Below are 26494 nucleotides of genomic sequence, written 5' to 3' on the forward strand. Positions count from 1 at the left end.
GAAAGCGAATGGTGGTGTGTCACAGAGCTGCAATGAGCGTATGGTTCTGCAACTGGCTGTTGAAGTTCCGGTTCGAGCTCGTATGCCAATGTGCGCGTGTGTGCATGTCTGGTGTCAAATTGGTGGTGTGTCTGACGAGTGTGCCTGCGGATGAGGTGAATGGATGGACAGACGATGTTTTCATGGAGGGGGACTGGGGGGTAGGGCCAGGAGAGTAGCAGCCAGGGGAGCCTTGACGTGATGGCGCTCCCCTGCTTGTCTTTTCTCGATCCCGTCCACGCCCCCTCCCCTCCCCCAAAATTCCTGTCCAACAGCCATCCTAAACAATAGGGCGGGTCCGGAAGTCTCCTGGATGGGAAGCAAAGGTTGAGTTGTGCGCTAGAGCGGCTATGCTATCCGCCGCTGACACGCCCACCCCCTTCAGCCCAATCCTAACGCTATTCAGGTATCGCATTCTTGTGCGAGTCCTGAATAAGGTCCGCGAGCGTCGCAGGCTCAAGTATTTGACATAGCCGCGCGAGTCTGTCGACGAGTGAGAGAGCAGGGAACACGATTCAAACGTCCATCCCAAGCTTTCCCAAGCTTTGGGTTGAAGAAACCAAGCCGATGAACTCTGTTGTTGTATTCCCTTCTCCTTTGACTCTCCAAGCCACCCGTCAGTCGCCCGGTCGCAGCTGACGTCTGTGACGTGCCCCAAACTTCCCTCGTGGGTGTGTCTGGGTGTTCTTGGGTTCAACCAGTCGCTGAGCTTCCAACTTGGCTTGATGCCTCGTCCGCAACATTCGATGATGGTGGTTGTGCTTGTCAACAGAAGTCACGGCACCTCGACCCAAGGACAACCGATGTAGACTGAAACGACATTCACCATTGGATGCTTTTCTTCCGTCCGAGTGTTTTGGAACGGTTGCGTGCGATGTATGCGGCGCGGGCTGTCCATGACGGGCCACGTCTAGTTATCGGATCGTTCTGACATTTGCCTTATCAGGAAGTGTTTGCAGGCCTGACTTCAAAACGAAGCATCCATTTGAGCAGAGTTGCTGGTCTGCGATTGGTGATGATCAAACTTTGACGTGTGTAACTTTTGTCACTCAATACTCCCCTTCCCCGGTCTTTCTCCCCGCAAAGCATCGAAGTGCAGAGTGTCATGCGGCTTAAGGCGTCTTTCTGCCTCCATGTGAGCCGCCCACAAGAATGTATTTTTTTTTCTTCCTCAGCAACGTCTTTGCGTTTTTGAGGATGCACTCAAGGCTGAGAGAACCACTGAGTTAGAGAGACGCACTAAGTGCATTTTGGTCAAGATCCTTGACTACCGTTTCAACTTCTGGTAGACCTTTTTTGGGAAGCAGGCTAATCAGGGTATTGGCGCCTCAATCGTCAAGCCTCAACTCCAGGAAGGGCCGGAGTGTTGTCGTCTGTCGCAGGGTACACAGGCAGCCCCTCCGGAGCCGAAGCCGTCCGCGCGAGGGAGAGCTGTCAAAAACGTAGATCTACCGCGGTGATCCTGCGGCCCCGGTCAGCACCACAATTGACTGGCCTGGTCTGTGGCTGGAAAGGAAGTGGCAGGTTCCGAGTAGCATCAATGTTTTGCCATGGCGGCCGTGGCGAATCCTTGCGACGGTATTGCCTGGGGTCCCACGATTTTTTTTCTGCTCATAATCCCTTTGACAGGTCCCAGAAACGGCTCAAGGCGTGTGCATGACAGCTCGAAGGGCTGGAAGGTTCGTGAGATCTAGGTAAACAAGAATTGCGATTGGCTGTAAGGTGCGACCACGGTATGGTTGATCTGAGGTCGATCGGAACCAAAGATGGGATTGTTCACGTTGTCAAACGCATCCTCAACTTGCGATTGGCTCTTCAGGAACTGTCATGAAGGCTCCTTGTCAGGTGTCGCCTCAAGTTGCTGCGCCCCAAGAGTTGAGTTGGGGTTCCGTCGGAACGGGGTGCACATCATACACAGGAGTGCAGACCAGTCGAGACGGAAGCCCGGGTGCTGACTGATAGTTCGACAGGGGCCATGGTGGCTTCATGAGCCTGACGTCCGAGATGCACTCCGTATTGTAAGGTGGACTTATTGTAAGGTGGACAAGGAGGAGACGTTGCAGCCGTGGTGTCTGTTGTCCTTTGGAGGGACGTGCCGGATGGATATCCAGTCCAGAATACAGTCTTGTTGCTACAAGTGTCCTTGGTTTGGGTCGCCTGTCTGTTTAATTCACTCCTCGAGTAGTCCGCACTCCGACTGGCTCAGATGGCAAAGGGCAGCGTGATCACTTCCTGGCCCTGGCGCAGCGGTTGACGGCATCCCGGTTGCCAGACACCCCTGCTGGCTGGGTTTGTTTGATATGGTGAGAATGCAGTGCGAGGCCGATCCCGCCACAGCTGCGAACTCTGGGCCAGACTTTAGTCGTCTCTCGGGTTACTTGTTGGTAGGTTTTCCTGCTCTTTCTCGCCCTGTTGCTTAGCAATGGCCACCACGATGATCCCCCAGACGCTTTGCGCTAGAGTAGCATGTTAGCCAGAGCATTCAGGCGGACTCTGCGCCCACTGCATGTACCGATTCCTCCGGCGATACAACGGCCTCTCCCAGCGCAGAGCGGCCCATGCGACAGGCCAACAGTCTGTGTCTAGGGCTGGCAAAGACGACAACTGCTGCACGCCACCAGCCAACGGGCTCTTTGTTGGTTGATGCATGCTTGTCGCAACGCCGAGCAAGAGTGACAGCGCACCGTACATGGTTGCGTGTAGCGCTTGTGATGGCGACTATACTACCTTATGGGCGTAGGCAGGCAAGCTGGGTGCAGAAAGCACCGAGCTTCATGAGCACGTTCGCGCGGGACCAGACTAGATAGAAGACGACACCGTAGTCCATCGTTGGCTCGTCTAAGGCTGCTGTATTGTTGGATGGCCCAAGTGCATATCTTGGGAAAGAGGATGCGTGCTGGTTTGTGAAGTAATACAGACCAGCCAGGATGGGGTTGGTGTTTGCTTGTTATGAAGTGCATGAAATGGCGTATATTGTGTTGTAATGGTTGGTTCTTTTGTTGTGCAATATGCATTGCCATCGCCATCGCCGTCACCAACTTTGGATCTGGGTCACCGGAACGCCTCTCCAGGCCGGTCAGGATTGCACACAATGCTCTTGTCGGCACGGTGGTTGTCTCTGGTTGGCTGAGAGCGGCAACGGCATGGGTCGAGTGATGAAGGGAGGCGCGGGAGGCTGCTGGTTTGCTTGCCCAGATCTCGTAGCCGATGCTGGGTATCGATCTCGGGGATGCACTGTACAGACTCTCATCTGCATGGCATGGGGGATTTCCACCCTTGTGGTCGATACTCTGTTCGTCATTCGCTGTCGTCGTAGCCATCGGCATGGAGCTCACGATGGCTTATATCCGTATGCATCGATAGGTATTCCAGCTTCCTGCGGCAGGCTTGACCGAGAGACCCAGGATGGTGGTCGGTGACCTGGCGGCGGTGGTGATAGTGTTGATGGCATTATGCTTGTACCCGGTCTGGCGCGTGCATCGTCTTCAGACTTTCAGTTCTTTGGTGTGATTGGCATCTGGCACGCATGGCAGGCGCACCAGTTCAAGGTGCGATGCAGAAGCTGGTGCGTCATGATTAGATGGCATCTGCATACATCCGTCAGAAAGGAGCCCGGACAGCACAAGTCTGAGATGTGCATAAGATGCATTGTTTACTGAGGTGCCCTGCCTTAGCCTCAAAAGTGCAGGAGTTTGTTCGTGTTGTGTGTGGTGGTGACTTGTTACCTAAGGTACTTGTGAGTTATCCTCAGTATTACCTAAGGCAAGATATCTCTAGCTTCCTTAAGGTAGGTGGTGCCTACCTACCTATGGATGGAGCTAGGTACGTGCCCAAGTTATCCAAGCTTTCTTATGACCAAGGTGCAGCCGGCCAATGAGCAAGTGGTGCAGCTGGTTCTTTCCATTAAGGTCCGAAAGGTGGATACGCGGGTTGAGGTTGGATTGAAGGGAAAAGAGCCACTGGGTGACTTTGCAACTGGTTCTTGCCCTTCGCACTTGCGCCTGCCGTCTCACTTGCACCTGCCATTTTCCTTAGCGGCCAGCCTCCTTTCCTCCTTACTCTTTTCTCTCGTCGCACTTTCTTCACATCCCCTCATAAAACGTCAAACCATGGTTAGGTAAGGTAAACAATGGAATCAACGACTCTCAGACGGGACACAAATAGCCATTGCGCTCATGGCCCTAGTCCGCTTTTGCTCAAGCCGTGGATCTCTAGCCCAGACTTCCCACTTCCGTCAGCAATGGGCTGGGCCGCCAGCATAAGCAGAAGACAGCGGGCTCCAGCAGCCTGACACAGCTGGCTTCAGAGACGGCTACATCTAGTCTCCAGGTAGTCCTTCAAAGGCTCACCGACCTTGCCGTTCAGGTCATCGCACGATATCACGCCCCCAGAACGTTCGAAAACAAGTCTCGATTCCCGCACGCCGTTGCGTCCTCAGTCCCGCCCAGACGTCACTTGACACCCGGGCTACGTGCCGATGGCTTGCTTCTACACCGGTACTGAAGGAGATTAGAGAAAAAATAGAAATGTAATCTTATTGTGACCTTGCAGAAAACAGAACCACCCAACCTCAACCCGGCAAGGCTGCAATACCGACAACTCATACTCGGAAGCAGGTAAAGGACGTACAGCTAGTGTGACTTGCATTGAATGTCGTCGACTCCCTGTCTGGTCCGGCCCCTGGCCCCCGGTCTGGAATCTGCCCTGCCCGCCCAACCGTGACATTGACCCTTGGCTGGCCTTGGACCTTGAGCCTTACTGTGTAAGGGGCGCCTGGCGTAAGCAGAGGCCCACTTTCCATCTCCAAGGTGAATTGGATTGATGAATTGTTTGCCTGCAAGTTGCAAGCGAAAGCAAGTGCAGGCGCAAGTGCAAGGCCTTGGTTGTAGGGTACCTTGCCATGTTCTCTAGACGTACGGAGTAAGGTAAGGTATTACGGGGTATCTGTATCTCCATCTGTATCTGATCCGTCTGAATACCGTGCCTACTGTACTTGGTACAGATATCCGTACCTTCCATGACAAAGTACCTAGCCCTAATAATCGGCCAGAAAGACAAGGAAGGTACGAATACAATCAACCTAGGAAGGTCCAGTGAGGCGTGCGCCGTGCCTGCCTCACGGAATATTGGGCCCAATTATCCGTGAGCGTCTCTCCTTCCGGAGGAAACCCCTTCCACACTGCAACTTCCCATTGGTTCCCATCCAGAAATTGATAGATGGAGCGGGGAGGCATTTTCCGATCCAGATTTCCCATTTGCTAACCGTCCACACCCGTCTTCACCGGTGCCATAGACCCGGACATGACAACTGCTGCGAACATCCGCCAACGACGACCCTTTCCGATGTGATATGTGATGAACCTGGGGGGGAGACAACAAAGTCGCCAACCTCATCTTCACCGATGGCCATCGCCGGCACCTGGGCCACGCATATGCGCAAGCCGCACACACGCCCGATGGCGCTTCTCATATCCCACCCCCATCCGACCACACACACCAAGCACCAGCAAGCACATCAAGCACATCCATCTAGACACTTGTGCAAGTAGCCGGCCCTCGTTCATCCTCGACCACCCTTCCAAGGAAACGAATACCATGCTCGTGTACATCGGACACTTCACTGGGCACTCTGCATGGGGGCCCGATCAACAAACAACCTACACACACACTCACTCACACTCACGCACGCGCTTCCTATCGTTCCCAACATGGCACCGTCAACCGCGGGTTCCTTCCGGTCCACGCACAGAACCGACCGATTGTTCGGTGCCGTTTCAAATTCTGGCCAGACTCGTTTTCCGGCGAGGTTGAACATTTCTACCTGGGAAAACCCGAAGCAGACTAGAAGAACTCTGCTCTTCCTACTGCCGTCGTGGGATTGGCCCCCCCGTCAGCTATCTCTCTCCCGTCGTCCCAAGGCTGAACGCCACTGGCTGCGCGTTGACATCCAGGACCGACTTTTGGCTATCAAATCGGTACCGAGCCCCGTCGAGAATACATCGATATTGTTCTACCACTTCGGAGGTCGACTCTTCTTCAATCCTTTCAAGGGGAATGATAATTTAACTCCCTCGATCGACTTTGTTAATCCCTGAGCAACAGCTGGGAACTTGCGTCGACTACTCGTCTGCGCTCCTTGGAAGCCTTCGACCAATCTTCCAAATGCCTCAGCCATTGGGCGGTCCCGACATCACTAATCATCATTCAATCACAAACCTACCGCCATCATTGCACGTTCCCGCTGCCCTGTGCACCGGAGCACACGCCCACTTGCAGAATGGGACAGGATGATCTTCCCACTGGACTCATGCTGGAGCACTTTGTGGTGCTAGATGATGGGCTCCAGATGCTTGTCTGTGTGCCTGCCTACGCCTGTCAACGCGTACACCCCATTGGCTGACAACATCGTGTCAAGCAAACTGCATACCAGAGTGCTGTTGTTTCTTTGGACCATGTCCGAATCCCCTCAGCTCGCCCGCCTCGCCGATGCGGCCAGATGCAATTTGCATCGGTCGGCACTGCAGACGCCAGCAGCATGCGCGATCTTGACTCGCTGCTGTTCCTAAATCAATCTTGCTTCCCGTCTGCACATCGCTCGGCGCCAAGTGCAATACATACGCTCGCGTTGCCGCCCTCCTGATTTGTCCGAACCAGCGATTTTCAGTACCACCGGGCAGGGCAGCGGTCAACGCGGTCCAGCTTCACCACGCACTTTTGCTCCTCCACCTTTCAAGGGTAAAAAGGGGATTCACGGGCTGCTGTGGAGGTTTGCCTTGTCATACCCACACGATCCAGGTCCGTTCTGACCGCATTGACAAGGAATAACGTACGGGGGAGTGAACGATGGAACCCTAAAAATACCCTGTGTCACAAAAGTGTATGCTCCGAATTGCTACCGAAGGCGTTCATCCGCGACTTAGGTTGAAATGGCGCCCGCCGACACCAAACATTGTCCCCGAAGCTTCAGGTAGCTGTCAGGTACGTCTTGTTTGGAAAACTTTGAACGCAACAGCACAATTGACCAAATAACGATTCTAGCACATTTCCAGATCGACTGAAATAGAACAAAACATCGATTGTTAGTCCGCCGGAACGGTCACAACATCACCATCGCGTGGTGAGCGTCTGTTCGCCTCAACGCCTCATGTTTCAGAAGACCTGATTGACTTGCTGCAGCCTCCCTTCATCTGTTTGCGCGGATGATAGCCTAGATATCCGTCCCACGATGTGCTATGTCGGCGGACGGCGTAATTATGGATGATTGTGCTGACATTCCCTCCAAAATCTTATTCTTTGCTAATTCCCAACATACGTACGTCCTCGCATCCTATCTTTCAAGACTCGAGCGGCATGTCCGGTCTGTCCTGCAGAAGAGCCCGCAAAGGATCGCTGAGGTGGGGATTCGAACTCCAGGTTGTCGCGCACCAACACATGGCTTTTGCGGACATCGTACGTTTGACAGCTCCACGATGCCTCCATAAGGGAGAAAGAAACGGGACTCGCTGTTCTCGACAAAATGCCAGGCTTATTCGGCCTGCCAGATCGCTGGGTGGCCCACTCAACCGCATTTGCAGGGATCACATTCGCAAAAATGACCAAACTAAGCAAAGATTACCCGTCGCGAGGGTTCCCATCCAGATGGATCTCCTTTGTCAAGACAAGGGGACGGCTTTCCATTAATGAGACGGCAGAGCCCGCCAGCTGGGGTTCTTTCAGGGATGTCTTGCTACCGTACCACCCCAGTAATCTTCTCTGGGCCCCATGTTTCGATTCGACTCGGAACCGGCTCCGTCCCTATTTCACTACCGAAACGTACCGAACGGGCGCCCGTGTAAAGAGCCATTTGATGAACGTCTGGAGTCCGGACACGAACACAGCTGCTGCAGCCTGCGAGGGAATAATTGGGAGCACACGTAGGTCATACTAAGCGGTGCAACACCCACGCTGAGGACGCTGCTCAAGTAGGGGGCGCCAACTGAGACCGCAGCGGGAGAAATTCTGCCATCGCGACCTTGTCAAACTCAAGGGCAATGAACGAGTGGGCTGCTTTGCCGTGGTTGTCATTCCCGGGGGTTTGGTCCTTTGATATAGTACAGGGGCCGTATCCAGCACGCTGCCGTGGAGAGACCAACATTTGTTCGATGACCCTGGAACTGGAAGACAGAACCGCGCCAGTGAATCGTGGCAAGATCGATAATCTTGCAGTAGCAATCCTCCATCGCCTGTCAAATGTGGATGAGCCGCACCCTTCCGGTCTGACACTTCATGCCAACAATATCGTCTCGATGACCCGCTCATTCAGGTTGAGCCTATGAGCGGGCCTCCATTCAATTGCGGCCAGAGCCCCTTGCTCGTGCTTCTTGAGAACCGCAGAGAGCAAGTCGGTCTCGCGAAGACGGGCTTGACAATTTGACTGTGCCGCACAGTTGTGGTCCCTAGAACCGGCCGCATGGTTTACCTGTTCTAGGCAAATAGTCGAGGACTCCCAGTCTACGGTCCACCCTTGACTCCTCATACTACTATTACTCACAACGTCGGTAACTACTAACAAATACAACGGGTCTCTACATCAGTAACTCCTCAACTGGAAGGAAGGCTGTACGACAGGACGACGTGCAGTAACATACCGCAACCGGCGTGTCACCAAGACTCGTGTTATAGCCTGTCATCTGGCAGCTCCTCGTCCACACGAAACAGAGCCCGTGCTTGTTCTCGGTCTGCAGTCGGAACAGGGCTCAGCGTGCCTTGTACTCTGCGGAACCTTCAACTCGTAACAGAGTCACCTGTGCACATTCTACTCTGTTGCGTTAGTATGTCTTCGCAGTGCTCAAGAGACTAGATCAGATGTCCGCCAGTTGGCTACAGGAGATAGCCATGACCAAGCTGTATGATTGATTGGTCTGGCCACAGTTGATAACTGGGTTCTGGAGACCATTTGTGGATCTCGGGTTGTCTCCAGAGTACAGTTGATACAGCACAACCTCATGGATGGCTAGCAACTCCGAAGAACACCGAAAGTTTTGCTTTTTACAAGATTTCTTACAGCACTTTGCTGCAAGATGAAGCATACTCTCGCATGATCTACAGCCGACAAGCCAGCTGCTTTGCTTTTCGAATATGGACTATGGCCGACGTCCCACCGGTTTCCTGCATGCTTCTGATCAGTAATGGATGCTGATGACGAGAGGAGAATGTCGACTGACTAACACACTATTCACTAGTAAATGCTAATATACTTTCGATCCAGCTTCTGCAGATTGTCACAATATAGACTAATGGGTCTGTCGGGTATTCGGATACAAGAGCCTGCCATCTGACGATTTCCGCTTTTCGAGGACAGGGCTCCCTTGAGTCGATTCGACAGCTTCTGCGAACATATAATTTTCCCTATCGATAGAAGCTCATATTTGCTATACCTTTGGCTGTGCCAAACCGTCTTTCACTAATGGCTTTGCGAACGTCAATCCGTCAACGGCTCGTGTTCCCGTTGGACATGACATGAAAGACACAACCGTATTGCACGGGGCGGGATTCGCCGGCATCACCATTAGCTTGGTCCAACCTTTCATTGACATCCAGGCACGTCGTACGAGATGCAGGCTTCCAAATGGGCCCTACGCCGCTTTGGACTCTCCTGGTGCAATCAAGACAAGTCATGTTGTCCAACCATCCCGTGGACCTGGGAATTCAGTGGATCCTTTACGAAGACGGGCATCACCTGTACCTCGCGAGTAGAAGTCGTGACGATATTTTCTTCTCTGGAACACCCAGATCGGATCTTTGGGCTGTGGTGACCCTGGTCACGGCCCCGTGTATCGCGTCGCGCAAGCTGCTCCTTATTGAGTAACACAGCCGCCTTGGGGCGGCCGTGCTGGATACATCATGTACGGGCCTTGCTCCTCTGGACGCCTTGGAAGTGACACAGACATATCAAATGGAGATCATGAGGTCCACCAACCGGTAGTTCCATCCAGACTGGACCTACACTCTCGTCCACAAAAGTTCGGCTGCGGCAACGTCGAGGTATCGGCAACGTCAGTTGATGCAGCCGCCTCTCTGCTCCGCATGTCAAGCGCGAACCTTTAGGGTGACAGCAACCGTCAACGCCCAGCGGTAGCGTCACAGCGGGAAGAGGACAGCAGTGCCAGGATGGGCAGTCACATCGTCTGTTCTGTGAAAGGTAGGCGCAGACGTTGTTGTGGAGAGTTTGCGGCTCCGATGCCGTCACAACCACAGCCTGTCAATATCCTACAGGGGCAAAAGCATATTTCATCGGGCACAACTCAGGATAATTTCGGTGGCGCTCTTGAACCGGCTGAGGATGGAATTGGCAATGGAAGGGAATTTTGGGTTCGATGAGATCTCGAGCAAGGCGTGCCGCGTGCAAGGCTCCCGACTCGACGACTCCCGAGTCCCGAGCCAGCGACGTGCATACCTTTACATTTGACAAGGTGCATAGTGCAAGTCCAGGCCCAGATCCAAGCGGCGGTCGCAAGGTTGAAAGAATCGCAGAAAGATTATTGGGAATCGGCAGATATTGGAACCCCACTAGGAGCGTGTTAAAGGACAGTTTGACGAGATATCTGGGCTCATTATGAAGTCATTTCCCGCCGGCACAGAAGGTCTTATTGCCAGGCCTGGTTGAAAGCTCCATCTGCGCCCCTCGACGGTGGGAGTCATATCGATTATCGGCCTCGGTTCTCCCCACTGGCGACCAAATTGTGAAGGGGATCTGTCAAGTTTGACAGCCGCAAGGGGACCACCAGATCCAACGCTGATGGATCGGACTAGGACGATTCGAGTGGGGTGGCAAAGTGGCTAGGAGGTTTAACATCCAAACATGCCTTCTGCCGACACCATGTTCCCCGTCATGACCATGGATCAGCCAGGCTTGGGGGAGCAACCCTCATAACGCTGGATGCAAGACTGGCGTGACCGGCAGGGATACGAAAAGGCAGAAGGGCACGAAGGGCTCACACATTGGCTTTCCCGGCCCCTGAGGACCGAAGGGAAACATGGGGCTTGTCAGGAATCTCATCCACTCGCAACTTGTCAACTCGCCCCGCGGACAATGACCGCAGCTAGAATTCTAGGCTTGTTCTTCGCGGCAGACCTTATCCCGGAAGCCGTGCTCAATTGGCAATCTTCTGGCGTTGCTTCCGGACATCTGAAACTGAACAGGCAGGTCCGACCGGTGCCAGAATTCGATGCCCGTTCTCCACCTGTTTGCCTTGATATGATCCGGCTGGCCAGCCGACTGTTTGGCTTCCAATCTGCCAATTCTGGTGTATTCATACATACGAATATGGATGCTATTGCAACTGGAAGGGACTTCAGAGTCCAGGGGGGGGTTCCCCAAAAGATTGTAATCAAGATCAATGAGGAGAAGGGGGGAGACAGGAGAAGGACAGGCACAAGGAAGAGCGGCCAGGGCCAGTGCCAGACTCCAGAGCCGGATGGCGATGCTCATCAACAATCCCTACATCGTACCCAAAAGACTCCTTGTCTTCATCCACCCAGTCCACAGTCCATCCGCTTCCTCATCCCCTCCCATCTTTCCCCTGGAGCTTGAACCCAGCCTTAACATGGTCCAAGCGCCCTGTCAAATCGTAAAAAAAAAAAAACTTCATTTTGGGGCTGGGAACTCCTCCCCCGGCGTGCCAGGGTGTACCCTAGCACCTGTCACGATTTCTGGCGAGCGAATCGCATTCCGTTCTCGCATCCAAGGTCTGGATGCGAATTCCCGACGACAGCGGAATTCGACATTTTTCTCATACATTGTCGACCCTTTTTCTGACAACGAACGAGCGTTCTGCGGAGAGAAGAAGAACAGAGGTGGGGATAACAGGGCAAGGGAAACTTAGCATGCAGAGATTCGTTTCTCTTCCCGACAGATGGGCTCGAACATAGCGTACAGCAGCAGACACAGCGCACGGGATCTAAAGAGAAACTCCAGAACCTGTCGGAGTGCCAAAGCGGGAGCGGCATTGTTTCTTCACCACGTTGGCCTCGAGTTATCCGCCTTCTGATTTGTCTTCGTTCGCCTTCGGATTCTCGTCATGATGTTATGTCGTGCATATCCATGACCCGCTGTCAAACCACCCTCTGTCGATGTTCGGGTACTTTCGCTGACTCTCTCCCTTCTTCTCCGTCCATGATGCAGGCAGGGATGGGGGTCTGGTTTCTCTCCTCTGTTTCTTTTCTTTTTCCTTTCTGGAAAATGGGACGGTTTGCAACCTACAGGATCTTGCTGCTTGTCGGATCCCTACCTACACCACACCACACAACCCACCAACCCCAGTTACGCCCTTCTCAGAATTTGGCATGGCAGCAGGAGACAGAAAGGGGCCCGACGACTTGTCACATCTGCCAGCCAGTCGCATTCTCTAAAATCTCTTTTTGACAGCAACCGTTGGGGACCAAGTTGCCGGACTGCGCCACGCCCATCGCACCCCCTCCCCTTTGGACATGTCGCGAAAGAAGAAACATCAGTCCCCTCTCCCCGCCCGCACGCTCGTGTAGATAAAGTCACTGACCTGTTTGCCTCTTCTGGACGGCCAGTCTGTGAGCGAGAGAGAGAGAGTGCATCCGTAGAGTGTCTTGAGGTGAAGCTTGTCACAGAGAAGACGACACCACCATGAACTAGCCAACCATCCAACCCGTCCCGTCGCTTCGGGGCCGCTCGCACGTTATGCCTGCCTTTGCCCTGCTGCGCCTACCTGTCAACTATGGACGTTTTTGACACCCGGCGTCAGAGCGATTTGTCACTTTCGTCTCGTTGATCTGAAGAAGAACGCCCGTGGTTGACCTTCGTCTTGCCGAGCTTTGGATTGGTCAGGTTGTCTCTTCGACTTGACAGACAGCTCGGCAGGAACATGAGAAGGCAGCAGGCACACAGATGCTCCTGCGCGCTCTCTCGCTCTGACTTGTTGCAACTACTGCTGCTGCTGCTGCTGCTGCTTGCTGACGGTGGCGGCGGCGGCGAGACCCCCGGACGTTCGTTCGTCCTTGCCCAACCTCCTCCCCCCCATTGCCATGCGATAGAAACTTGCCCATACCTGGCAAACGCCCGCTGGGACTAGTGTATGTCTCCCGCACTCTTGGACACCGCACGCGAGCAGACATCAGACCAGGTACAACCGCTCGCGGCTGACCGTTGAGCATCCTCCTACTCGGACGATTGTGAGACTGAAGTGCCGTAGGTTGACTTGCACACATGGGATCGAAACCTGCATATCTTCGGATCGGACACCAGTTTCTCCTCTTGCCCCAAGAGGCGACCAACCAGCTACTCGTGATGTTTCTCTCTCTCTCTCTCTCTCTTCGTCTACGGTTTTCGAGCTGTACTAGATATGAAGTACCTGATAACAGCAGCGAGGTTCCAATGCCTGAGCACCGTTCATTACCACAAGCTGAGCCAATATATTGGAACTAATAAAACCATGTTATAAACAAAACGGCAGTTTGTAGTATAGGAAACAAGGGGATCTACACTGATTATCTCTCGCCACAGATCTATGATCAACCACTGTAACTGCTGCAACCCTGTAGAGGAGGTAGACTCGGGTAAAGCTCCCTCTCCCCCCTCTCCTCTTCCTCCTTACGTTGGAGATTTTCCCTGTATGCCCCTTTTTCTCAACCAACTCCGTCCGGACCTTTTGACAAATAAGACAAGGCATGGGTAAGCCCGACTAGAAACGGCAAAGGATATGCCTGCCTTTTCCTGTTTCTCTCTTGCCTTTCAGTCTTCGCTATGCTTGCGTATGTGTCTTTGCTCTTGATTTGGGGTCCTTCAAGCATAGCAAAACCATGATCAGGTATGGATGACGTGATACCCGAGCTTCCGGGTTCAAGGGGGGAAAATACAGGAAGGGAGTGCTGTCCAGAGGAAAAGGGGGGATACTAGGCATAAAGAAAAGAAAAAGAATGGATAGCATTGAGAATCTGCTGATTTTTCCAAAACGTCAAGGGCTGGCACGTACCAAGTGGGAAAAAAAGTATTTGACATTTCTGTTCGAGACGAACGGTGCTACAAGGCCGTTGCCGGGTCTGTCTGGTCTTGAGTCTGAGTCTGGTCTGGTTGTCGGACTCTTGTTCCCCCTTGTATGCTTGAACACAAGAGCCCAGACAGAAACATCCCGAAGAGACGGGAAGAAAGGGTCACGGGAAGGGGTGATCCATGAGGAAATTGAGAGGTACACTACATACGCAGCGTTCTGGCGGAGGAGGATGGTGGATGACCCTTTCCGTCGCATCTCGCTCTGTCTCTTGTCTCTCTCATCCGTCTTTCAATCATGCCCCCCTTGTCCTTTTGTCGAACGTCCGTCCGTTCAAACCGCCAAATCCAACCTCCCAAACCCAACACCCCCTTCCCCTTGAAGAAACAGGCAAGAGCGTTGTTCTCATCCATCTCTCCAAACGACACTGTGACTATCAGATTTGTAAAGAAGAGACGAAAGCAGGCAGAGGCGCGAAAGCGAGGGAGCTTGGAGGGGTCGAAGGGGCCAACGTATGGCCACAAACACAGATACACGATACAACATAGAGGTGAGGCGATATAGACTAGAGCATAGCACACGGGAAGCAGAATATGCGAAGATGGGAACATCTTACAGGGCTGTGACTAGGTCATGCTGCTGATGCTTCTGTTGCGCTACATGCTGGTAATGATTATCTTGTCCCAATGTGGTCCATGTTCGATAGACTACGATACTCCGGTTTCCGAAAATCATTGCCACCATCCAACCCGCACTCGCTTGCTCGTGTCACGGGGAGATCTCTCTTCGGACTGGCTTGAACGCCAAGGACTGATGGCGCACCTATCAAAACCAAAATGCTTACTCCAGACCGGTATCAAACCAAACCAAAGTATGCTCATCTACAGTCTTCCCATCAATGCCAAATAGAAAGTTGCCCCTGATCCCAAAACATAGAATCAGGGGGGAAAGAAACGCTCAATCTGAGAGTTCAAGGTAAAAACGGTGGAGTTGGTGGAGATGGTGGTGGTGGTGGTGTGTCGTGAATAGCATCGCATGTCGTGTGTATCCAAAGATGGTTCCCAACCCAACTCTCCTCTGTTGATGGGCTCTTGCTTGGTTGTGCCCTGACCATCGACATTGACACGCACACATACACACACACACACACACACACACACCCCATACACACCATACAACTTTCCGTCCAAAACTAAAAGTCCGAAAAAAGACGCCAGCTCGCGAAAGAAAAAGGGTTCCTGAGACGAACGCCCACGAGCATCACATCTTCTTTTCCCCCTTCCCCTCTGATCCTCCAAGCCAGCCCCATGTTCGGAAAAAGAAGTTCCCTCCCCTCAACTATACAGAAAACTGTGACACCTGAACCAGGGGCAAGCACGCTCTCAACGTTTATGCTCTTCGTAGAACCTTATTCAGGAAACCGCCCCGGCCCCTTTTGGGCGTTTCATCCCCGGACGGACCAACGACGACGTGGGCATCCCTCGTCGTCCCGTCTTTTCCTCCGACGAGGCCGCCGCGGTGCTGGTGCTGGTGCTGGTTCTGGTGATGATGGTACTGCTGTTGATGGCCGCCCGGGTTCGGGGGAGTACCAAGACCAGCAGGGAGATCGCCCGCGTACTGCGCATCTCCCCCTGCTGATCTTCACATAAGAATCATCTGAAGAACCCAGCGGCGTGGCGACGGCGACGGCGGCCCCTGAGTCAAAGTGGGCATGACAGCCCTCCGCGGCAAGTTTCGACATCCCACCAATCGCGGTGTTGGTGGTGTTTGTCAACGACAGCGACGACGATGACGGCGAAGAGGTCGGGACCATGTCGATGGGTCGCCAGCTGTCACTCGCGGCGGACGTGACAGGTTTCCCTTGCCGGATGTGGGAGAGACCTCTGTCGAGATACTCGACCAGCGGCGCTTTTGTGTCGAATTCAAAGGTTGTGGTATTGTTCCTGTCCTCCTCGTCGGTATTGTTGTTGCCACCTCCACCTCGTCGCAAGGCAGAGCCGCCGTCCCATCTTGTCGCTTTTCCTGTCGCTGCTTCCTCTGATGATCTGGCTGCTGCTAGTGCTGCTGCTGTACCCGTCACTGTTTCTGCTATTCCTGTCCCACCGCCACCGCCATTGCCAGTGTCATCAGAAGCAGCGCCAGGGGCGGGCGCAGAGGCGGAAGTGTCGCGCGGCGTCTCGGCAGCCCGGCCCCCGCGAGTAGCGCTGCTGTCATGGACTTCCAGGGCTTTGCGGTAGAGGTCCGGGACGCGACGCCGGAACTCGGCTTCGAGGTCTCGTTCATGCTGGCTCGTCATGGCTCGCGCGCCGCGGCCCGAGCTAGCAGCCGGCGGGTCGTAGTCGTTGTAGTTGGGATCGAGCCTCGACGACGAGGTGTAGTAGCTACTGCTGCTGCTGTTGTTGTTGTTGCTGCTGCTGCTGCTGTTGGCCACTATCCCCTCGTCGTCGATTTGAGTCAGCAATTCCTGGTACTGCGCTCTCCTCGCCGCCGCGTCATCAGTCTCTAACGGTGCGGCCGCCGATGCCTCTTGGCGGAGGGGATCCGGGTTTTGCTGCTGCTGTTGCTGCTGCTGCTGATGCCATGCCTCGCCCGATACTTTGGATCCGGTGATGGAAGTCTTGTATGAGACGCTGAACTCCTTGTAATGGCCTTTGAGGACGAAACACCGGCCTGGCCAGCCCCAGGTCCTGAACTTGTTGTAGAGGACGTCGGCTACGGGACAGTCCCGCGAGGCGTCTATGACGCGGTCATAGATGACCAGGCAAGTGGCGGACTGCCACTCGCCAAATACCTGTCTGCTGCCGTGGTCTGGGAAAGCTCGTTCGATCATGTCGAACGAGGCTTCTTGGATAAAGTTTAAGGGTGCGCGGAGGTTGATTGCCCCCTTAATGTGAGATTTCTCAAAGTCTGCTGGAGGACGGAGATCAATCATAAGAATCCTGCTAGAAGATAGGACCTCGATGATTCTCTGAAGGTGATGTGGCAATATCATCTGGGCTCCTTGGGATGCTCCCGGGGCTAGGTCGCCGCCCATTCTCAGGGCTTGAAATTGCTGCGAGACGACATCTCGTTCCCGCCGGTGATGGAACCAGGCCTGCTACAGTTATTATGGCATTCTCAATGAGGGTGAGAGTGAATGATAAAGCCTACCTCTACGTGCCACAGCTCTATGCCTAAATTTGAGGCAACAAAGTTCTTTTGATCATCGTTTGGCGACGGCTCTTGCCGGTAATATTGTTGGAGTAAGATCTCGACATGCTGTGAGAACTTGGGCGGTTCCGGGACATCGTGTAATATGGTCCTCCGCGCGCTTCTCTGCTGGTTCGGAATCATGGATCTAGATATCGGTATCGCCTCCGATGATACTTGAGAGGATGAGGTGTGGTGCCGCTGTAAGGTTCCAGTGGAAGCTCTTGGGTTTGGCGACTCAAGTGGCCGCGATGATCTGACGACTGGTGATGATGATGGTGATTCAGTCTCTGACTCCTGGATGTTGACCCGTCCACCTTCGTTTATCCTCACGTTTGGTCCGCTGCCTCCCACTTGCGTCCCCATGACGCTGCCTGTTATTGTTGGAGCATTCGTGTATGTGACTTCCGAAAAAAATGTGCCCATCGAGGCGGAGTCCGGTTGTGTGCCGTCTTGCACTACACGAGCGCCTCGGATCACCGGAACATCCCCCCTAGCCTCCTCGTCCTTGTGACTCCTCTCTGCCACTAGGTTATTGGAACGAATGAAGGCTATGAATGAGGTTGCATGGTCCTCTGGCAGAAGATCCCACACCATGACTGGCATAGATAAGAGGAGCAATGTGGAATGACTCTTGAACACCCCCTGAACTTTGACGTACTTTGCTAGGGCTGGGAAGTTGGATAACCACTGCTCCTAGGCGCCGAGGTCTAGTTGCTGGTTGTCTTCCAGTGCCAGCGAGATCATGACATGCGGCGTATCTTCGTTCGGCTCCCCTGCCATTGGCACGCCAGGCCCTCGCCCACCCGTCACCTCCTCGGGCGATCCGCTACCATCTGCAGTCAGTACGGCATTCAGCAGCGGCGACGGCGGCCGCTGCTCAGCCGGCACGACCCGGGACAACTCGATGCTCGGCGCCTTGTGGTTCGACGTCATCATGAAGTGAACCGGCGTCGACCTGGCCTCAAAGACCTTGCCGTTGATGGTGACGGGGCGCGGGTGCTTCAGGCGGGCGAGGACCTCGGCGTGCACCATGGCCGCGGAAAAGGTGCGGAGCCTCCACTCCTGCATCACCTCGATGAGGGCGTTTGTGAAGGAGTAGCGGCCCGGGTCCGGGGCGATGGCGTCCCAGCTAGAGGCGGAGATGGTCTCAGTGATGCTGTTACCGTTGGGGAATGTTGCGCTCGCCGCTCCCGCGCAGCAGTCGAGGAGGATGAGCACATCGGAGGCCGAACGCTCTAGCAGGGTCTGGATTGCGGACCACTGCAGCCATGGTGAGTCGGGATGCCGAGTACTAGTGGTTTTGTGAGAATGTGCTTGATGGAGATGAGACAAAGCTGTGTACTTACGCGCACCAAGTACTCTGACGAGACTCATCTATTCTGGCATGGCCGCCATAGTAGACCAAAAAGAGCGTGTCTTGAGCCTCGTGGTCTTTGATCAGCTTGCCGACCTGCATCATGAGCTCTAAATGTGAGTTCTCAGACGGTATAGGAAAGATTTCCGTGTCAAAGGCATAATCCTCGCGGAGGCACCGTTCCAGGTCCTCCAGCTCAGGCAGTACAAAGAGGTCATCACAGCCCCAGTGGAGGAGCAAAGCCTGCACCTTTGAATACCGCTGCGACGATTTTCCGCGATTCGGAAATGCCCGGTTTGCAGACTTTGTGGATGAAATGTCAGTATATGCCGCGGACCACATAACCCAGCACTACTACTTCATCTTTTGACTTACATTCTCCAGGGTCTGAGCAAAGCTGTCGAGGTGCTTGACGTGATAGCTCACGCGGCTGATATCATGTGTGGCGGGCCGAGGCGCATCGCCCGAGCTGGAACCGTACTGATCATGGCCGGCTTGTGAGTCTACACGTACTCTGCGCGACTGGATCGCCGAGGTCCTGGCACCTACAGTTGAGTCTGCACTGCTCACGCTGTTCCCGTCATAGGGTCGCCGGGACCGAATGGTCACGTACGGCTGGTGGTCGCCCATGTTCACCTGCTTTCAAAGCAAGTCTTGCCCAATTTACGAGCTGATATGCGGGTGTTTTGGTGGAAGTTATATGCGATTTCGTAGCCAAACAGTCAAACACGGCGCCGGAGGTCTCTTTTTTTTTTTACCGCAGCTTAGTTTATCAAGAGATGTAAATAGTGACAAGAAAAAACAAAATGTGTCAGGAGGGCCGTGGAAGCCAAAAGGTCTGTAGAAATCGAAGCGGCGTCTGATGCATCGTCAGGTACAGCAAAAAGGAGCCTCTGGGTTGTGAAAGAGGGAAAAATGAGAGACAAGATGTTGTCGGCGGTGTCTTTCGACAAGGCCCCGTTCGTCTCGGTCGACGGAAGGCGGACGGGCTGGAGGGGCATCCCACTCCGCGCCAGCTTCGGTAGCTAAAACGGCTTAGCGTGGCTGATGAGCCGGTGACCGAATGTGGCAGGGCGCGCTGGACCCGTGAAGTTGTGGGTCTGCTGTTTAGCCCCCACACGTGTCTACTTACCTAAGCCTCTACGTACTTGATATCGTGTGGCTAAGTGTGGCTAGTGCACCAGATAGTACACCGGAAGCTTGAGTGTACCTAGTCAGTGGAGGTCCCTGGATTCGGCACCGAGCGAAGTGTCCTCAGCAACGGGTCTCCAGCTCCGACATCGATGCCAACGGACCCATCCGAGCACACTGTTCACTCACTGATCACACCAACCCGTTCACGTCACCGAGGAATCCACTTTCATTGACCTTACCACCTTGCATCTCATTTACTCATCCTCTAGTAATATTCAGAACGTTTGCATTGAACTGGAGCTCAGTTACCCGAGTCTGCAGCTGTACTGCGTAGGCCATCGCCCAACATGCGTCAGCGAATCACCTTCATTCATAAGCCTAGTGACGGCGCGCCTCCGGAGTCTCTTGAGATTAGCGATGCCGGCGTAAAGGGTCCCGAGCTCTTGTCTGTCCGGGAAGATAGAATAACCTTGGCCCTTGAGGAGCTTCCCTCTGAGCTATCTCAACTTCTGAGTGAGAGTCACGAGCTACACATCAAATGGGTCAGCCCGTTCGCCTACAACACTATTGGGCCTTTGGCTTCGAGGGTATCACCAGGCTTTCATCTCTTTTATACGCCAAAGAAGGAGGACATCAAGTGGGATGCGTGAGTCTCAATCAGAGGGTATTATCAGGGCTACACCAAAAAAAGCTAACATGAAACGAAGAACAAGACTTTGCGCGGCTCTCAAGGACGCCTTTGGTGGGAGCAGTTGTACGTCGTCAGAGGTAAGCTATACATACGCACAACTCTCCTCCCGCCTTCACAGCCAACCAGAGAAGACCATCAGGACTAACTCTGTCAATCAAAGTCATTCACAACCCTCCCTAACGATAGGTTCTCTCACTCCGCGGCGCTTCAATACTACGAGCCCCTAGAGAGCCTCGCTGTCTTCAGCCAGTACACAGCCGAGAAGCTCTGCCCGGCATCAGACGCAAACTGCAAGTCCCGCGCCAAGGACCTCAAGACGGCGGCATCCTTTGACATATCCTACGACACAATCTCGCACGCCCTCAAGCTGACGGCACAGTGGCCCTACGGCAAACACCGCGTCGCCGTCGCCTCGACCCCGAACCACAGGACCGAGGTCGGCATCCTCACAACCGACTCCACCGCGAAGCCGGAGTCGCACGAGATCGGTATGGCGGGCGGCCTCACCGTCCTCGGCGAGCACAAGAAGCCCGCGCCCGTCCTCTTCAACGTGCCCGCCCGCCACCGGCTGCACTCGGACTCGGGAGACGTGGCATCGCAGCAACAACGCACGAGCTCCTTCTCAGCAACGTTCCTCGAGCCGACGGGCCTGCACCCGACGCTGCAGCTGCGCTTCGACTCGGCTGAGCCGCCGGTGGAGGACGCCTACTGCGCCGTCCACGCGCACCTCACGCTGCCGAAAACCATCTTTGCGGACCGCTACCAGCTCGCGGACGACCTGTTCCTCAAGTCCAAGAACCTGACTGCCCTGCGCTACGCCAGCGCGCCTGTTGACCTCGAGGCACCCGCATATGCCACGAAGCCGTGGGGCTCCGGTGTCCTTCTCGAGCTCACGCCGCCGACGACGACGGAAGAGGGGAAGAAGAACCAGGACTGGACGGCGGAGATCCCGCTGCACCTCCGGTATCTGGAGCCCGCTGCGGGTGGGTACACCGAGGTAGAGGTGCCCCACCCGGCCGTCTTCTGGGCGTGCTCGTCCGAAGAGGGTACAAAGTTCCCGAGCAGTCCGTTTGAGAGGGTGAATCTCGGATATGACGCGTTGTTCGGACCGAGGACGGTGTTTTGGCACGTGGAGCCGCGATCTGTTGTCGGAGGAGACGGAGGTCGGCTTACGAGCACCGTACGCGTGCCGGTTCTCGAGGCCGGGCAGGCAGAGTGGGTTCGCGCCGGGACGGCGGCTGCGGTGGTTGTCGGGTTCGCGTGGGTCCTGTGGAGGCTCGTGGTGGCGTACTCCAAGACGGGGTATGGAAGGCGTGGCGGGGCGGATGTTGGTGAGAAGAAGAAGCAGTAGAATACACACACACATCTGGAATATACCACTACCTTACGTTGCCTTCCTGCCTTACCTTACCTTGATGGGTATACAGACCTCCTCAATTCCATTCCTGTCACCAGCCAGCAGGCGCCCTCTAGGTCGGGGGTCAGGTCAAACTGGCTGGGTGGTGGAGTGGTTTGAGGTCAACAATCAATTTATACACCAACCAGCCTACTCGACGACAGGCTTAGCGAGTACCCGAGTTCGAATCCCAGCATGTGCACCAAGAGATGTAGCCCCCATTCGCCACCGGGGGGGCGAACTCTTTTTGGTTCATCGTAGGAATTGAATGTGATTAAGTAATACCATGTGAGGTAGTTGAAGACGAAATAAGGATCATTTCACATCTATTATTGTCAGGCCCCTACAGTGTGTCGCGGATTTGCACGGCCCGGCTGTGGCGGAGCCCCCCCTTGACAACCAACACCTCAGAACGCGGGCGACGCGGAAGCCTCCAACATGAAAGTCGCCTGATTATATCGACGACATCTATCACTTTTTCCACTCTTCGTTTTCAAAAAAGTAATACCCAACCATTTGCCAATTGTGTTCCCCAGACACTAATGCATCTCACCCGTACTCAACAATGATCTCCTACGTCATCGCCCTCGTGGCATTCCTCATCTTCTTCTCCGACCCCCTCGTCGACTTCTTCTCCCCGTCGTCAACATCCGGTGGCCGAAGTAGCACAAGCCGGGGCCGGGTGGCCCGCACTCCCCGGCCGCAGATGAACGAGTCTCTTCTCGCCATCGAACACCCCAACGCCACGGCCCTGTCGTGCCCGCCCGACGACTACTCTGTGCGCATCTTTTCCAAGGAGCCCTTGGTGTTGTATATCGAAGGGTTTTTGAGCGTGGAGGAGAGGAAGCATTTACTTGAGATTAGGTATGTTTTTTTCCCCCCGGCTTTCTGGACTTTCACCTTTTTACAAAAAGACACCTTCGTGTCACGTCACACACACACGCACCCAGACTTTTGGTTACAGTTGCGTAGGAGAGGAATGATGAATCCATGCTCTCTCATAAGCAACCCCACCTCACTCACCCAACTCATCTCAAACTCACCTCACTCACTCACTCACTCACTCACTCACTCACTCACTCACTCACTCACTCACTCACTCACTCACTCACTCACTCACTCACTCACTCACTCACTCGCGCTCTCCACTAGCAACCCCATCTTCGAGCCCTCAACAATAACCCACAACGGCGCAAACACCCACCGCGACACCTCCATCCGCTCCTCCGACGTCGCCCTCCTCCCGCGCGACGACACGGTCCGCTGCATCGAGGCCCGCACCCGCGCCCTCCAGGGCTGGCGCGAGGACCTCTGGATCGAGAGGCTGCGGACGCAGCGGTACGTCGAGGGCGGGCACTACTCGTATCATTTCGACTGGACCGCCAACCGCGGCGGGTGGGGGCGGGTGAGTAGCATGATGGCGTGGGTTGACGCGCGCGGCGAGGACGGGGACGAGAATGAGGTACTACCTGGGACGGGGGACGGGGATGGGTTGGTTGGTGGCGGGACGGAATTTCCGTTGTTGGAGGTTCCTGGGTTGAAGAAGGAGGTTTGGTGTAAGTTTGTGGAGTGTAAGGAGAGTGACGGGAGTGATGAGAAGAAATTGGAGGATGTCGAGCAGGGCAAGGGAACTACCTTTAAGCCTGTTCCGGGCAACGCGATATACTGGGAGAACTTCCGGGCTGATGGGAGCGGCGCCGGGTATGACGAGACGTGGCACGCAGGACTACCGGTCAAGAAGGGCGTCAAGGTCGGGCTGAATATTTGGAGCACTGGGAGGATAGAGTGAGATGACAAGAGTCGGGGTTTTACAGCACTGTAGCTTCAAAAGATGTTCAGTTCAAAATGTAGCATTAAATGTTGCTCAGTCTGTTCTTTTGTACGACAACATGAACATCAACCTTCAGAACCCCTTCTCAAGTGATATAGCCCCCCACCCCCAACGTACGTCCATAAATGATGCAAAGATACTCAGCCACCAAAATGCTCCAGCTTGCTTCCGGAAAAAGAAGAAAGAAAAAGGGAAGGAAAATATCGAGGGAACACACAGGCGCACGTTAGCCGTATCCCTCACAGACACACAACACCTACTATGAAAGACCAAGGAAATTCGGCTCTCCCCCGCCACCGGCTGTCCAGTCAAAGTCGTCCATCAGCATCGACCAGTCGATATCCTGCAGCGGGTCACTCGTCGGCACGACACTCGCGTTCGCATCCGTCGCCGCCGCTACCACAAGGTCAGCAACACTCACACCGAACCCCCGGCCGCCCCCTACACTCACGCGTCGACGCCGTGCCCCCCGCCCCGGTTCCCTGTCCAACACCACCACCTCCCCAGCAACACCACCGGCACCGCCAACCCCGACACCAGAACCGCCCTGCCCGACCCTCGCCTGATCAAGCTCCTTCTTCCACCGCCTCAGCGTCCCAAACGCGATGACAGCGCCCGTACGGTGAGGATACTGCGAGATGGGCGCCTCGAGCTTGGGCATCATGTGCCGCAGGCTCCAATAACTCTCCGACATGCGCAGCACGCGCATCGCGAAATCGCCTTCCTGCACGGAACACCGCCGCAGGGCCTCCTGCGCGTTCTTGACCGAGACGTCGGCGTTGGCGAGCTCGACGTCCGTGGCGTGGCCTGAGACGAGAACGTCGAACACCACGGCGGCGGCGTCGAGGATGGTGCGGAAGACGTGTTGCGGGGCGTGTAAAAGAAAGCGGTGCGAGGATTCGAGGCGTAAGGAGAGGTTGATGAGGGCTTGGGCTGTGCTGTAGGCGCGGTTCACGTTGTGGCGGAAAGTGGGTTTGTCTACGGTAGAGAGAGGGATGAAGTAGTAAGATTGGAGCTCGAATTGGACCGCTAGGATGGTAAAGAGGTCGAGGTCTGTACTTGTCAGTAAAGAAGGGTCATATTGTAGTTCGGAGTCGAACGGAAGAGGCAACTGGGAAGAGAAAATCAGTCTTCACGAACCAGAGTTGTGTCGAGCCTGTAGCTGTTTCAGCTTGTTCAGCTCGTCTTCCAACAGCTGGATGACGGTGTCCGGCACGCCTTCGCCCTCTTCGGCGACGGAAAAGACCGTCCGGCTCAGTCTGTTGGAGAACTTTTGCATCTCATACAGCAGGCCGAAGTACCCCAGGGCATCGGGGAGTGATTGTCCGCCGGCGGCCCTGTTGACGGCTTCGTTGAAGAAACCAGCCGGGGGCGGGAAACCATTACTTGAGGCGACTCTATGTCCTGTAGTCAGATGCCATTTGCCAAGAAACGAGTCCCAAATGTTCACAAAAGAACAAAGACATACCTCTGAGCCTGGATATTATATCCCATCCACGTAAAACACGCCTCTTCGTCGGTGATATCAGTCTGCCGATTTGGTCCTATACAAAATTCTGGATGCGTGCCGCGGCCCGTGTGCAAACCCAGCAGCAATGCAGCGTTCTGCGCGATGGCGACATACGAGGACGACGGGTCGTTGAGAAAGCGAATGGAGGGCAAGGGCCATGTGCAGAGGACGAGCAGGGCGTCAACGGTGGACATACTGATGGGCGGGTTAGAGACGGCGGCCCAGACCTCGCGGGGCAGGTTCTCGATGAGGAAGGGGAAGAGGCCTGAATCGCGGGTGTATCGCCGCGAGGAGATGGCGATGAGGGTCCAGAAGAGGATGGGGCTCTGTTTGTAGAGCTTGTCTGGGTCCTGGGAGCGGACGATGGGGAAGTACGGGTGAAAGTGCTCAAAGTAGCTTTTTCCATGGCGTCTTAGTCTTTGTTTCTTTGATATGGATATACGCTGGCTTGGGGATGATGTAGGAAGAAGGGTTGAGGTAGCTCACTGGTCAAAGTAAAAGTCGATATCCTCCCCAGACAGTACCTTGGACCCCAAAGCCCTTGGCTGGGCGGGCTGCCTCGCGGGACCCGTAGGCGTCGTATGCGATGTGAGGGTTGGCGTTGGGACCTGCTCCGGCTGGCGGGCCTGCTGAACGGGAGACAAGGCCGGCAGGCTCACCCTTGACGCGGAGGGGGGCGGCCGGTGGTCCGAAAAGGCGCTGGCGGCTCCGGGGTAGGCAGTGCTCGGGCTCGGCAGTGGCAGCGGCATGGCAGCCGGAGGGAGGATGCCAGTGGCGGAGACGGGGCTTGGGTTAACGGCATTCTTGATAGTTTGGACTTCTTTCTCGAGTTGTTCTAGTTTGCTGTTTGATGTTCACACACGCGCGGAGATATTAGGCCGTGATCTTCTGTTGGATGGACGAACACACAATAACATAGGGCACCAGGAATTGAAAGACAGACAGGGCGCAATTAGGAGCAGGGAGGAAAACAGAAGAGAGGAAAAGGGAAGCCACCTTCGTCTAGTCATCCGCTTGTGAGACTTATCAATGACACATTGTATACCGAGCTTGGAGCATCGTTGACACGGCTTGTTGGGCGTGTAGCTCGCATTGCACTTGACCTATTTCCAGTCGTCCAAAGACATTCAGTTAGCATACGATTACGGGATGTCATATTTGGTATAGCAGTGCGACGAATCCATGGAATATGCAGGAACACCGAAGGAATAGAACAAGTCTCTTCGGCATGTTTGCTGACATTGCATGATGAGCCCCAGGGGACCTGACGAGGTGGCCCCTCATCCGTCCTTCCCGAGTCCCGGATGCCAACCGCGATCCAATGGGAATAGGAACCGGGAGAGGCGTTGG

At 54.8% G+C, this 26494-nt stretch overlaps 5 protein-coding genes across 5 annotated transcripts; 2 read left to right on the top strand and 3 right to left on the bottom strand.

The window, feature by feature from the left end:
* Positions 1-15425: 15425 nt before the first annotated feature.
* N0V96_008389 (uncharacterized protein) lies at positions 15426-17070 on the bottom strand (the record flags this gene model as incomplete). Its single annotated transcript, XM_065758315.1, has 2 exons — positions 15426-15667; positions 15702-17070. The coding sequence occupies 2 exons, from the start codon at positions 17068-17070 to the stop codon at positions 15426-15428; spliced, it is 1611 nt and encodes a 536-aa protein (XP_065613070.1).
* An 851-nt stretch (positions 17071-17921) lies between these two features.
* Positions 17922-19212, bottom strand: N0V96_008390 (uncharacterized protein; the record flags this gene model as incomplete). Its single annotated transcript, XM_065758316.1, has 4 exons — positions 17922-18519; positions 18575-18885; positions 18958-19120; positions 19196-19212. 4 exons carry the CDS (start codon positions 19210-19212, stop codon positions 17922-17924), a joined length of 1089 nt encoding a protein of 362 aa, XP_065613071.1.
* An 851-nt stretch (positions 19213-20063) lies between these two features.
* Positions 20064-21758, top strand: PBN1 (protease B nonderepressible form; the record flags this gene model as incomplete). The annotated part of the gene is made up of 2 exons (XM_053190007.1): positions 20064-20362; positions 20594-21758. The coding sequence occupies 2 exons, from the start codon at positions 20064-20066 to the stop codon at positions 21756-21758; spliced, it is 1464 nt and encodes a 487-aa protein (XP_053052429.1).
* Positions 21759-22368: 610 nt separating this feature from the next.
* Positions 22369-23592, top strand: N0V96_008392 (uncharacterized protein; the record flags this gene model as incomplete). The annotated part of the gene is made up of 2 exons (XM_053190008.2): positions 22369-22667; positions 22956-23592. The coding sequence occupies 2 exons, from the start codon at positions 22369-22371 to the stop codon at positions 23590-23592; spliced, it is 936 nt and encodes a 311-aa protein (XP_053052430.2).
* Positions 23593-23893: 301 nt separating this feature from the next.
* Positions 23894-25893, bottom strand: N0V96_008393 (uncharacterized protein; the record flags this gene model as incomplete). Its single annotated transcript, XM_053190009.2, has 4 exons — positions 23894-24687; positions 24775-25031; positions 25103-25540; positions 25631-25893. 4 exons carry the CDS (start codon positions 25891-25893, stop codon positions 23894-23896), a joined length of 1752 nt encoding a protein of 583 aa, XP_053052431.2.
* Positions 25894-26494: the final 601 nt, after the last annotated feature.

This window comes from Colletotrichum fioriniae (genome assembly GCF_027942845.1).
Source record: "Colletotrichum fioriniae strain IMI 355084 chromosome Unknown scaffold_10, whole genome shotgun sequence".
NCBI classification, from domain to species: Eukaryota; Fungi; Ascomycota; class Sordariomycetes; order Glomerellales; family Glomerellaceae; genus Colletotrichum; species Colletotrichum fioriniae.